The sequence below is a fragment of the Leuciscus leuciscus genome (genome assembly GCF_965113295.1).
Source record: "Leuciscus leuciscus genome assembly, contig: HAP1_SCAFFOLD_341, whole genome shotgun sequence".
Taxonomy (NCBI): domain Eukaryota; kingdom Metazoa; phylum Chordata; class Actinopteri; order Cypriniformes; family Leuciscidae; genus Leuciscus; species Leuciscus leuciscus.
In genome coordinates, this window is record NW_028118397.1 from 17501 (window position 1) to 30146 (window position 12646).

Sequence of the window (12646 nt, forward strand, 5' to 3'; positions counted from 1 at the left end):
GGAGTGTGTGCAGGACAGCCGGAGTCTGAGTCTAGCGGCGGATAAGTGGAGTTTCGGCACGACGCTGTGGGAGATTTACTGTGGAGGAGAACATCCACTCGCTGCCCTCGACTCCTGCAAGGTGAAGCACACTTTCAGTGCGACACCTCACATAGCTCACGGCTAACGTCATTTACGGCTTTTCAGCCACGGATCTGATCGTTTTCCGGATCACAAAAAAAACCTATGTATATATGTATATATATATATATATATATATGGGGGGGGGGGGATATATATATATATATATATATATATATATATATATATATTCTTCGATACCACATCAAAAACTACTAGCCTAACTGATAAAGTTCAAACATTATTATTACTCTGCTGTCACTTTAAGACCGAATAAAAACATCCGGATTCTTCCTCCACTGATCACTGACAGCCGAGAGAACACTTGCTGAGACGGCGTTTAGACACAATTGTGTGTGTATGTGTCCGTTCAAAGGCAAGTAAACGTGAAAAGAGGAATCAATTCGGTGTTCTCTCTCTCTCTGCGCTTCGGGTGTGTGTGGCTGTTCGCACAGATAACTCGTGAGTCCTGATTTACGCCTCTTCTTCTGCGTTTAAAATGATTTGAATGTGTAAATTGGCAAGACAAAACACGTCCAAATGACAAACTTTCACTCTATGATGGATAAATGTTGCAGTTAATCCACGAATCGCATGCGTGAACCGTGTGGAGCTGATCCGTACGCATCATGATCACCTGCGATCTGACTACAGCTAACCATCTCTCTCTGCGCTGCGCGTGATTGGCTGCAGCTAACGATATCTCTCTGTGCTGCGCGTGATTGGCTGCAGCTAATGATCTCTCTCTGCGCTGCGCGTGATTGGCTGCAGTTAACGATCTCTCTCTGTGCTGCGTGTGATTGGCTACAGGTAACGATCTCTCTCTGCTGCGCGTGATTGGCTGCAGCTAATGATCTCTGCGCTGCGCGTGATTGGCTGCAGTTAACGATCTCTCTCTGCTGCGCGTGATTGGCTGCAGCTAATGATCTCTCTGCGCTGCGCGTGATTGGCTGCAGTTAACGGTCTCTGTCCCACAGAAGCTGCTGTTCTACGAGGATAAGCACCAGCTCCCAGCGCCGAAGTGGACCGAACTGGCTAGTGTGATCAACAACTGCATGGACTACGAGCCGCTGCACCGGCCCTCGTTCAGAGCCGTGATCCGAGACCTCAACAGCCTCTTCACGCCAGGTGAGCTAATCACACGCGCGCACGAGAGGCTAGCTAGCGCAGTGCTGACTCCTGCGTTCCTGTGCTCCTCAGACTACGAGCTGCTGGTGGAGAGTGAGACGCTTCCCAGCAGGAACCGGCCGGTGGGTTTCGCTGGAGCCTTTGAGAATCCGGACCCCACTCAGTTTGAGGCCAGACACCTGATCTTCCTCCAGCTGCTGGGCAAGGTGAGCTTCGTCATCATCAGCATCATGACTGGGGTCGGGTATCGTTTGAGTTTTAACCATTCCGATTCTTATTGATTCCTAATTTCGATTCCAATAAGGTAAAAAAAAATCATGAACACAAATCAACAGGCTAAAGAACTCTTACACAAGGAGCGTTTGCCTGTGGTTTAAAAACACCATAGAAGAACAACTAGCCGAACTAATATACATTTCAAGCATTATTAATGACAAGTAAACACTCAGTAATAAAAAATAACAGATCAAAAATTAGCAATTGCAACAAATAGATACAACTGAACAAAGATATGATTGAAATGTGATTGAAGTGTTTTAAGATTTTCAGGTATTCAGGTTCACAAACTAATCAAATGTAAAATAACTGCACTTTATAAATAAAATATACATTAAAAATATAGTTATAAAGTTATCAGTGAAGAACAAGTGAATGTTCTCTGTCTTTTGTTGTTTGATTAGTGTTATTATAGAGCGGGAATATTAGTGTTATTATAGAGACAGCAGGAATATTAGTGTTATTATAGAGCGGGAATATTAGTGTTATTATAGAGCAGGAATATTAGTGTTATTATAGAGCTGGAATATTAGTGTTATTATAGAGCGGGAATATTAGTGTTATTATAGAGACAGCAGGAATATTAGTGTTATTATAGAGCGGGAATATTAGTGTTATTATAGAGCGGGAATATTAGTGTTATTATAGAGCTGGAATATTAGTGTTATTATAGAGCGGGAATATTAGTGTTATTATAGAGCAGGAATATTAGTGTTATTATAGAGCAGGAATATTAGTGTTATTATAGAGCGGGAATATTAGTGTTATTATAGAGCAGGAATATTAGTGTTATTATAGAGCAGGAATATTAGTGTTATTATAGAGCGGGAATATTAGTGTTATTATAGAGACAGCGGGAATATTAGTGTTATTATAGAGCAGGAATATTAGTGTTATTATAGAGCAGGAATATTAGTGTTATTATAGAGCGGGAATATTAGTGTTATTATAGAGCGGGAATATTAGTGTTATTATAGAGCAGGAATATTAGTGTTATTATAGAGCAGGAATATTAGTGTTATTATAGAGCGGGAATATTAGTGTTATTATAGAGACAGCAGGAATATTAGTGTTATTATAGAGCGGGAATATTAGTGTTATTATAGAGCAGGAATATTAGTGTTATTATAGAGCTGGAATATTAGTGTTATTATAGAGCTGGAATATTAGTGTTATTATAGAGCGGGAATATTAGTGTTATTATAGAGCAGGAATATTAGTGTTATTATAGAGCTGGAATATTAGTGTTATTATAGAGCGGGAATATTAGTGTTATTATAGAGCAGGAATATTAGTGTTATTATAGAGCAGGAATATTAGTGTTATTATAGAGATGGCAGGAATATTAGTGTTATTATAGAGCGGGAATATTAGTGTTATTATAGAGACGGCAGGAATATTAGTGTTATTATAGAGACGGCAGGAATATTAGTGTTATTATAGAGCGGGAATATTAGTGTTATTATAGAGCAGGAATATTAGTGTTATTATAGAGCGGGAATATTAGTGTTATTATAGAGCAGGAATATTAGTGTTATTATAGAGACGGCAGGAATATTAGTGTTATTATAGAGCGGGAATATTAGTGTTATTATAGAGCAGGAATATTAGTGTAATTATAGAGACGGCAGGAATATTAGTGTTATTATAGAGCAGGAATATTAGTGTTATTATAGAGCAGGAATATTAGTGTTATTATAGAGACGGCAGGAATATTAGTGTTATTATAGAGCGGGAATATTAGTGTTATTATAGAGCAGGAATATTAGTGTTATTATAGAGACGGCAGGAATATTAGTGTTATTATAGAGCGGGAATATTAGTGTTATTATAGAGCGGGAATATTAGTGTTATTATAGAGAAGGCAGGAATATTAGTGTTATTATAGAGACGGCAGGAATATTAGTGTTATTATAGAGACGGCAGGAATATTAGTGTTATTATAGAGACGGCAGGAATATTAGTGTTATTATAGAGCGGGAATATTAGTGTTATTATAGAGCAGGAATATTAGTGTTATTATAGAGCTGGAATATTAGTGTTATTATAGAGACGGCAGGAATATTAGTGTTATTATAGAGACGGCGGGAATATTAGTGTTATTATAGAGCGGGAATATTAGTGTTATTATAGAGCAGGAATATTAGTGTTATTATAGAGCAGGAATATTAGTGTTATTATAGAGCAGGAATATTAGTGTTATTATAGAGACGGCAGGAATATTAGTGTTATTATAGAGCGGGAATATTAGTGTTATTATAGAGACGGCAGGAATATTAGTGTTATTATAGAGCGGGAATATTAGTGTTATTATAGAGACGGCAGGAATATTAGTGTTATTATAGAGACGGCAGGAATATTAGTGTTATTATAGAGCGGGAATATTAGTGTTATTATAGAGACGGCAGGAATATTAGTGTTATTATAGAGACGGCAGAAATATTAGTGTTATTATAGAGCGGGAATATTAGTGTTATTATAGAGACGGCAGAAATATTAGTGTTATTATAGAGCGGGAATATTAGTGTTATTATAGAGCAGGAATATTAGTGTTATTATAGAGCGGGAATATTAGTGTTATTATAGAGCAGGAATATTAGTGTTATTATAGAGACGGCAGGAATATTAGTGTTATTATAGAGACGGCAGGAATATTAGTGTTATTATAGAGACGGCAGGAATATTAGTGTTATTATAGAGCGGGAATATTAGTGTTATTATAGAGACGGCAGGAATATTAGTGTTATTATAGAGCAGGAATATTAGTGTTATTATAGAGCGGGAATATTAGTGTTATTATAGAGCGGGAATATTAGTGTTATTATAGAGCTGGAATATTAGTGTTATTATAGAGACGGCAGGAATATTAGTGTTATTATAGAGACGGCAGGAATATTAGTGTTATTATAGAGACAGCAGGAATATTAGTGTTATTATAGAGCAGGAATATTAGTGTTATTATAGAGACGGCAGGAATATTAGTGTTGTTATAGAGCGGGAATATTAGTGTTATTATAGAGACGGCAGAAATATTAGTGTTATTATAGAGCTGGAATATTAGTGTTATTATAGAGCGGGAATATTAGTGTTATTATAGAGCGGGAATATTAGTGTTATTATAGAGCTGGAATATTAGTGTTATTATAGAGACGGCAGAAATATTAGTGTTATTATAGAGACGGCGGGAATATTAGTGTTATTATAGAGACGGCAGGAATATTAGTGTTATTATAGAGCAGGAATATTAGTGTTATTATAGAGACGGCAGGAATATTAGTGTTATTATAGAGACGGCAGGAATATTAGTGTTATTATAGAGCGGGAATATTAGTGTTATTATAGAGACGGCAGGAATATTAGTGTTATTATAGAGCTGGAATATTAGTGTTATTATAGAGCGGGAATATTAGTGTTATTATAGAGCGGGAATATTAGTGTTATTATAGAGACGGCAGGAATATTTGTGTTATTATAGAGCTGGAATATTAGTGTTATTATAGAGCGGGAATATTAGTGTTATTATAGAGACGGCAGGAATATTAGTGTTATTATAGAGCGGGAATATTATTGTTATTATAGAGCGGGAATATTAGTGTTATTATAGAGACGGCAGAAATATTAGTGTTATTATAGAGACGGCGGGAATATTAGTGTTATTATAGAGACGGCAGGAATATTAGTGTTATTATAGAGCAGGAATATTAGTGTTATTATAGAGCAGGAATATTAGTGTTATTATAGAGACGGCAGGAATATTAGTGTTATTATAGAGACGGCAGGAATATTAGTGTTATTATAGAGCGGGAATATTAGTGTTATTATAGAGACGGCAGGAATATTAGTGTTATTATAGAGCTGGAATATTAGTGTTATTATAGAGCGGGAATATTAGTGTTATTATAGAGACGGCAGGAATATTAGTGTTATTATAGAGCGGGAATATTAGTGTTATTATAGAGACGGCAGGAATATTAGTGTTATTATAGAGACGGCAGGAATATTAGTGTTATTATAGAGCAGGAATATTAGTGTTATTATAGAGCAGGAATATTAGTGTTATTATAGAGACGGCAGGAATATTAGTGTTATTATAGAGCGGGAATATTATTGTTATTATAGAGCGGGAATATTAGTGTTATTATAGAGACGGCAGAAATATTAGTGTTATTATAGAGACGGCGGGAATATTAGTGTTATTATAGAGACGGCAGGAATATTAGTGTTATTATAGAGCAGGAATATTAGTGTTATTATAGAGCAGGAATATTAGTGTTATTATAGAGACGGCAGGAATATTAGTGTTATTATAGAGACGGCAGGAATATTAGTGTTATTATAGAGCGGGAATATTAGTGTTATTATAGAGACGGCAGGAATATTAGTGTTATTATAGAGCGGGAATATTAGTGTTATTATAGAGACGGCAGGAATATTAGTGTTATTATAGAGACATCGGGAATATTAGTGTTATTATAGAGACGGCAGGAATATTAGTGTTATTATAGAGACGGCAGGAATATTAGTGTTATTATAGAGCAGGAATATTAGTGTTATTATAGAGCAGGAATATTAGTGTTATTATAGAGACGGCAGGAATATTAGTGTTATTATAGAGCGGGAATATTATTGTTATTATAGAGCGGGAATATTAGTGTTATTATAGAGACGGCAGAAATATTAGTGTTATTATAGAGACGGCGGGAATATTAGTGTTATTATAGAGACGGCAGGAATATTAGTGTTATTATAGAGCAGGAATATTAGTGTTATTATAGAGCAGGAATATTAGTGTTATTATAGAGACGGCAGGAATATTAGTGTTATTATAGAGACGGCAGGAATATTAGTGTTATTATAGAGCGGGAATATTAGTGTTATTATAGAGACGGCAGGAATATTAGTGTTATTATAGAGCGGGAATATTAGTGTTATTATAGAGACGGCAGGAATATTAGTGTTATTATAGAGACATCGGGAATATTAGTGTTATTATAGAGCGGGAATATTAATGTTATTATAGAGCAGGAATATTAGTGTTATTATAGAGCAGGAATATTAGTGTTATTATAGAGCAGGAATATTAGTGTTATTATAGAGACGGCAGGAATATTAGTGTTATTATAGAGCCGGCAGGAATATTAGTGTTATTATAGAGCGGGAATATTAGTGTTATTATAGAGCGGGAAAATTAGTGTTATTATAGAGCGGGAATATTAGTGTTATTATAGAGCAGGAATATTAGTGTTATTATAGAGCGGGAATATTAGTGTTATTATAGAGACGGCAGGAATATTAGTGTTATTATAGAAACGGCAGGAATATTAGTGTTATTATAGAGCGGGAAAATTAGTGTTATTATAGAGCGGGAATATTAGTGTTATTATAGAGACGGCAGGAATATTAGTGTTATTATAGAGCAGGAATATTAGTGTTATTATAGAGCGGGAATATTAGTGTTATTATAGAGACGGCAGGAATATTAGTGTTATTATAGAGACGGCAGGAATATTAGTGTTATTATAGAGCAGGAATATTAGTGTTATTATAGAGCGGGAATATTAGTGTTATTATAGAGCAGGAATATTAGTGTTATTATAGAGCGGGAATATTAGTGTTATTATAGAGACGGCAGGAATATTAGTGTTATTATAGAGCGGGAAAATTAGTGTTATTATAGAGCGGGAATATTAGTGTTATTATAGAGCGGGAATATTAGTGTTATTATAGAGCGGGAATATTAGTGTTATTATAGAGACGGCAGGAATATTAGTGTTATTATAGAGACAGCAGGAATATTAGTGTTATTATAGAGACAGCAGGAATATTAGTGTTATTATAGAGACAGCAGGAATATTAGTGTTATTATAGAGCGGGAAAATTAGTGTTATTATAGAGCGGGAATATTAGTGTTATTATAGAGCGGGAATATTAGTGTTATTATAGAGCGGGAATATTAGTGTTATTATAGAGACGGCAGGAATATTAGTGTTATCATAGAGACAGCAGGAATATTAGTGTTATTATAGAGCGGGAAAATTAGTGTTATTATAGAGCGGGAATATTAGTGTTATTATAGAGCGGGAATATTAGTGTTATTATAGAGCAGGAATATTAGTGTTATTATAGAGACGGCAGGAATATTAGTGTTATTATAGAGACGGCAGGAATATTAGTGTTATTATAGAGCGGGAATATTAGTGTTATTATAGAGCGGGAATATTAGTGTTATTATAGAGCAGGAATATTAGTGTTATTATAGAGACGGCAGGAATATTAGTGTTATTATAGAGCGGGAATATTAGTGTTATTATAGAGCCGGCAGGAATATTAGTGTTATTATAGAGCGGGAATATTAGTGTTATTATAGAGCAGGAATATTAGTGTTATTATAGAGACGGCAGGAATATTAGTGTTATTATAGAGCGGGAATATTAGTGTTATTATAGAGCAGGAATATTAGTGTTATTATAGAGCAGGAATATTAGTGTTATTATAGAGCAGGAATATTAGTGTTATTATAGAGACGGCAGGAATATTAGTGTTATTATAGAGCGGGAATATTAGTGTTATTATAGAGCAGGAATATTAGTGTTATTATAGAGCAGGAATATTAGTGTTATTATAGAGCGGGAATATTAGTGTTATTATAGAGCAGGAATATTAGTGTTATCATAGAGACAGCAGGAATATTAGTGTTATTATAGAGCGGGAAAATTAGTGTTATTATAGAGCGGGAATATTAGTGTTATTATAGAGCGGGAATATTAGTGTTATTATAGAGCAGGAATATTAGTGTTATCATAGAGACAGCAGGAATATTAGTGTTATTATAGAGCGGGAAAATTAGTGTTATTATAGAGCGGGAATATTAGTGTTATTATAGAGCAGGAATATTAGTGTTATTATAGAGCAGGAATATTAGTGTTATTATAGAGCAGGAATATTAGGCTGCTGTCACTTTAAGAGCTGCATGGATCCAATATACTGATACACATGAGAACAGAAAACAGAGTCTCTCGCACTTGAATGGTTTAAAATCATATTGAATTGCTCACAAAGGAATCGATAAGAGGAATCTAAATGTACATAGAGCAGGAACAAGTATTCGATTCCCAACCCTACACACTGCTCAGCTGTCCCGCTTCAGCCCTGTGACTCCCGTGTGTGTGTGTGTGTGTGTGTGTGTGTGTGTGTGTGTGTACAGGGTAACTTCGGCAGCGTTGAGAAGTGCCGCTACGACCCGCTGCAGGACAGCACAGGTGAGAGCTCTTCCTCACTCCTCATCACTCCTCCTCCTCCTTCTTCCTCCTCACTCCTCATCATCATCACTCCTCACTCTTCCTCTCTCCTCCTCACTCTTCTTCCTCCTCCTCACTCATCATCATCACTCCTCCTCCTCCTCCTCCTCCTCCTCACTCCTCCTCCTCCTCCTCACTCCTCCTCCTCACAGGTGAGGTGGTGGCGGTGAAGAAGCTTCAGCACAGCTCAGCTGAACACCTGCGCGACTTTGAGCGGGAGATCGAGATCCTGCGATCACTGCAACACGACAACATCGTCAGATACAAGGGCGTTTGTTACAGCGCAGGTGAGAGACTGATGCATGCTGGTCCTGAGGCGGCACATATACACGACTCATCCCCCTCTCTCTCTCTCTCTCTCTCTCACACGCACACTCTCTCTCTCTCTGCAGGTCGTAAGAACTTGCGGCTGGTCATGGAGTTTCTGCCGTTTGGTAGTTTGAGAGATTATCTTTCGAAAAACAAGGAGCGTTTCGACCACATGAAGCTCCTGCTGTACGCAGCTCAGATCTGTAAGGTGAGGTTTCACACACACTCTCACACTTCATTAACCCCCTGAGGTCGCGATAGGCTCGTTTTTTTCCTTATCAGTGCAAAAAATAAATAAAAAAAATTACTTTTTATCTTATATGCTTGTGTTATACATCAATCGATCCTGTTAAGTGTGTATTATTTTTGTGTATACTCACAATAAAAACAAAGTGTTGTGCTTTTCGCCAAATAAAGAAAAATAAACACGAAGCGAGTTCTGCCTCCTCTCTGTCAGTGAAGTCCATTCTGAAACGCGTCCGAAAATGAACAATAACTCAGCGAATACTCAGTCAAACAGGCATACAGACACACAGGCATGAAGCTTGAATTCTCTTCTTTTAAATGAAGTAATTTATATAAAAAATATTCTCTGTTAATGTAATCTTTATGAAAAGAGAGAGATGTCACTCGTTCTCATCTCAGCTCATTACGTTATAATCGGCCCCGCCCACGGAGAGCGCGCGCTATTCAAACGCAAATGACTGAGACGATCCCATACAAACTGTGAACGCCCACATATCAGCTCGAGAAAACACATCAAGTTTATTCAGATAAGTGTAGTTGTCTACACTGTCTCGCAGCGCTGTGAGGAATAATAATAATGGAAAATGTACCTCAGAAGTGCTGGTATTTCGAGGAGAAACGGATGGAATACTGTAGTACGTTTTTTTTCATTCTCAAGTAAATCGCGTTTCTGTGTGTGAATGAATGAACGGCAGAGATGCGCTGTTTACCACAACTCGCAAAAAGACAGTTTAAATTTGAATTGCGTTTCTGTGTGTGGATGAATGATCTGCTTTTAGCAAACTATTTTGCTATACTGAGTAAAAATCGACTGAAATATGTTGAAATAAAATGTATTTGTATAAGCAACGTATTAAACTGCAAATTAACATTTATATTCCTTATAATAAAAACGAAAGACCTCTTATGAAAGACAACATTTCGTTGATTAGTTTTGGATAGCTTACACATTTTTACTGTAAAATATCTGCCTCCTCAAATAAGCTTTTGTTTGCCAATTTTTGCTAATATGTTAAATATAGTATGTTTTGTCAATGTAGGCTATATTCGAATCCTTAACTTTGAAATATGTATGATAAAATGTATACTTTAGTTTTTACAAAGAAAGATTACACTTCAATTGTTGTTGTAATTGTAACCTTTTTAATAAAAAAAATATATTTACAAGGTAGATGTAAACAAATTTTAAAAGGTAAATATTAGCCTTTTCTTTAAATAATTTTTATTGTTTTATTATTGACAAATTTGGGGAGAGGATACATATTCCAAAACTGAAAATACAGTATGAGAATTAACTGCACAATTACTAGACATGTTTTCCTTGGATATTATACAATTTGCAAGCACAATTTGTAAAAAAAAAAAAAAAAAAAAAAAAAAATTTACATGCTTCCAACTGTGACCCAATTTGGTAGAATAAATATATATATTATATATATATATATATATATATATATATTATATATATATATATATATATATATTGCTCTTGCATTCTTTCTTGTGGCTATACGCTGATTTCACGCAGCCGTTATTTTGAAATCGAAAGCGAGGCTCCGGTGGGAAGAAAACCGGAAGTGTCGCCTTTAATCACAGGAGAGTCGTGAATGCGATGGCGTATTGTTGTGTTTAATGATGTTGTGTCAATTCTAAAAATGTACATACATTTCTTTCATACTTTAGACTATATACAGTGAAATTCATTTATAAATATATTTTTTTTATATATATCATTCAGAATGTAAAAAAAGAAGCAGGAATGAACTATATACATATCCTATATTGAATAGTAACATCCAATAGTGTAAATCGCGGCAGCAGCTTCAGGTTGGTAATCCAAGGCATTGTTGTTTATCTTTACTTCCGGGGTTCTTCCCACCGGAGCCTCACTTTCGATTTCAAAATGGCGGCTGCGTGAAATCAGCGTATAGGTGACACACCTGAATGAATGGCTCATTAAGTATGCGGGCCCCATTGTCTCCTCAGGTGTGAATCACTAAATATGCATGATAGTGTTGAATGGTTGACGCCCCTTGCGCATATTGCCTTTACAAACAAACAGTGTTTTACAAGATTTAAATCAATGTATTGTGTTATGTGAATGATAAGGGCAGGATGATTTTCACATCATTTTGAAGAAAAAACTCTAGGCAATGACATCCATTAGTCAAAAGTCTTATTGACACATATTTAGTATGTGTTTTGTGGCCTTATTTCAGAAACTTTAGTTTTTAGTTTTTTCAATAACCATGCATAAACATTATTCTCTCAAAAATACAAACATGTACATGCATGTTGCTCACATATTATGGTAGCCCTGTTTGTGCTAAATAGAGTGTAATTATACCTTTGCCATTAATATGTTTATAAGCAACTGAAAAAAAGCACAAATGTCAGGGCATGTCAGAACATCTCAAGGACCCCAAAAACCCCTCAGACCCCAGAGGGTTAAGAATAACCGTGAGCGTGATGCGTGTCCGTGTCCGTGTCCGTGTGTGTGTGTGTGTGTGTGTGTGTGTGTGTGTGTAGGGGATGGACTACCTGGCGTCGAAGCGTTACGTCCACAGAGATCTGGCCACGAGGAATATCCTGGTGGAGAGTGAGTTTCACGTGAAGATCGGAGACTTCGGCCTGACTAAAGTCCTCCCTCAGGATAAGGAGTATTACACGGTCCGCGAGCCCGGAGAAAGCCCCATATTCTGGTGAGAGCTTCACTACTCATCACACGCTGGTTTATGAGTGTGACTCAGCATGATTGATGTGCTGATGATGATGATGATGATGATGATGTGTGTGATGAAGGTACGCCCCGGAGTCTCTGACCGAGAGCAAGTTCAGCGTGGCGTCAGACGTCTGGAGTTTCGGAGTCGTTCTCTATGAACTCTTTACATACAGTGACAAGAGCTGCAGTCCTCCAGCAGTAAGTGACCCTTCAGTGCCGGTGCAGATCTGTGTGAGATCGTCTCAAAGCAGACGTGTGACATCAGAACAGACACATTCTGCTTAAACAACAACAACTTAATAACGGAACAAAATCATTTAAAACAAGAGCCAGAGCAAATACTTTACATTGTATCGACATTTTTATATAGAAACAATACAGAAACAAACTATCTGTGAAATGAGATAATAGTAAAATAGTGACTAGGGGTGTAAGAAAATATGGATACATGTTGAGAATATTGCGATAGGTTTGGCGATACAGTATCTACTCTCAAAAACACTATCAATATTCATTCATTTGTGTGAGTGTCTTTGTGTTCGGTTTA

General features: G+C 36.3%; 1 protein-coding gene across 2 annotated transcripts in view; it reads left to right on the plus strand.

Moving 5' to 3' along the window:
* Positions 1-12646, plus strand: part of LOC309491542 (tyrosine-protein kinase JAK2-like) — a 36328-nt gene that overhangs the window by 17494 nt on the left and 6188 nt on the right. For both annotated transcript variants that reach the window (XM_082190603.1, XM_082190604.1), the window contains 8 exons: positions 1-121; positions 1098-1248; positions 1321-1454; positions 8729-8783; positions 8975-9109; positions 9215-9339; positions 11907-12079; positions 12180-12297. The exon at positions 1-121 is cut by the window's left edge and continues 31 nt beyond it. In XM_082190603.1, the coding sequence (XP_082046729.1) occupies positions 1-121; positions 1098-1248; positions 1321-1454; positions 8729-8783; positions 8975-9109; positions 9215-9339; positions 11907-12079; positions 12180-12297 (1012 nt within the window). The remainder of the gene's footprint in view (positions 122-1097; positions 1249-1320; positions 1455-8728; positions 8784-8974; positions 9110-9214; positions 9340-11906; positions 12080-12179; positions 12298-12646) is intronic.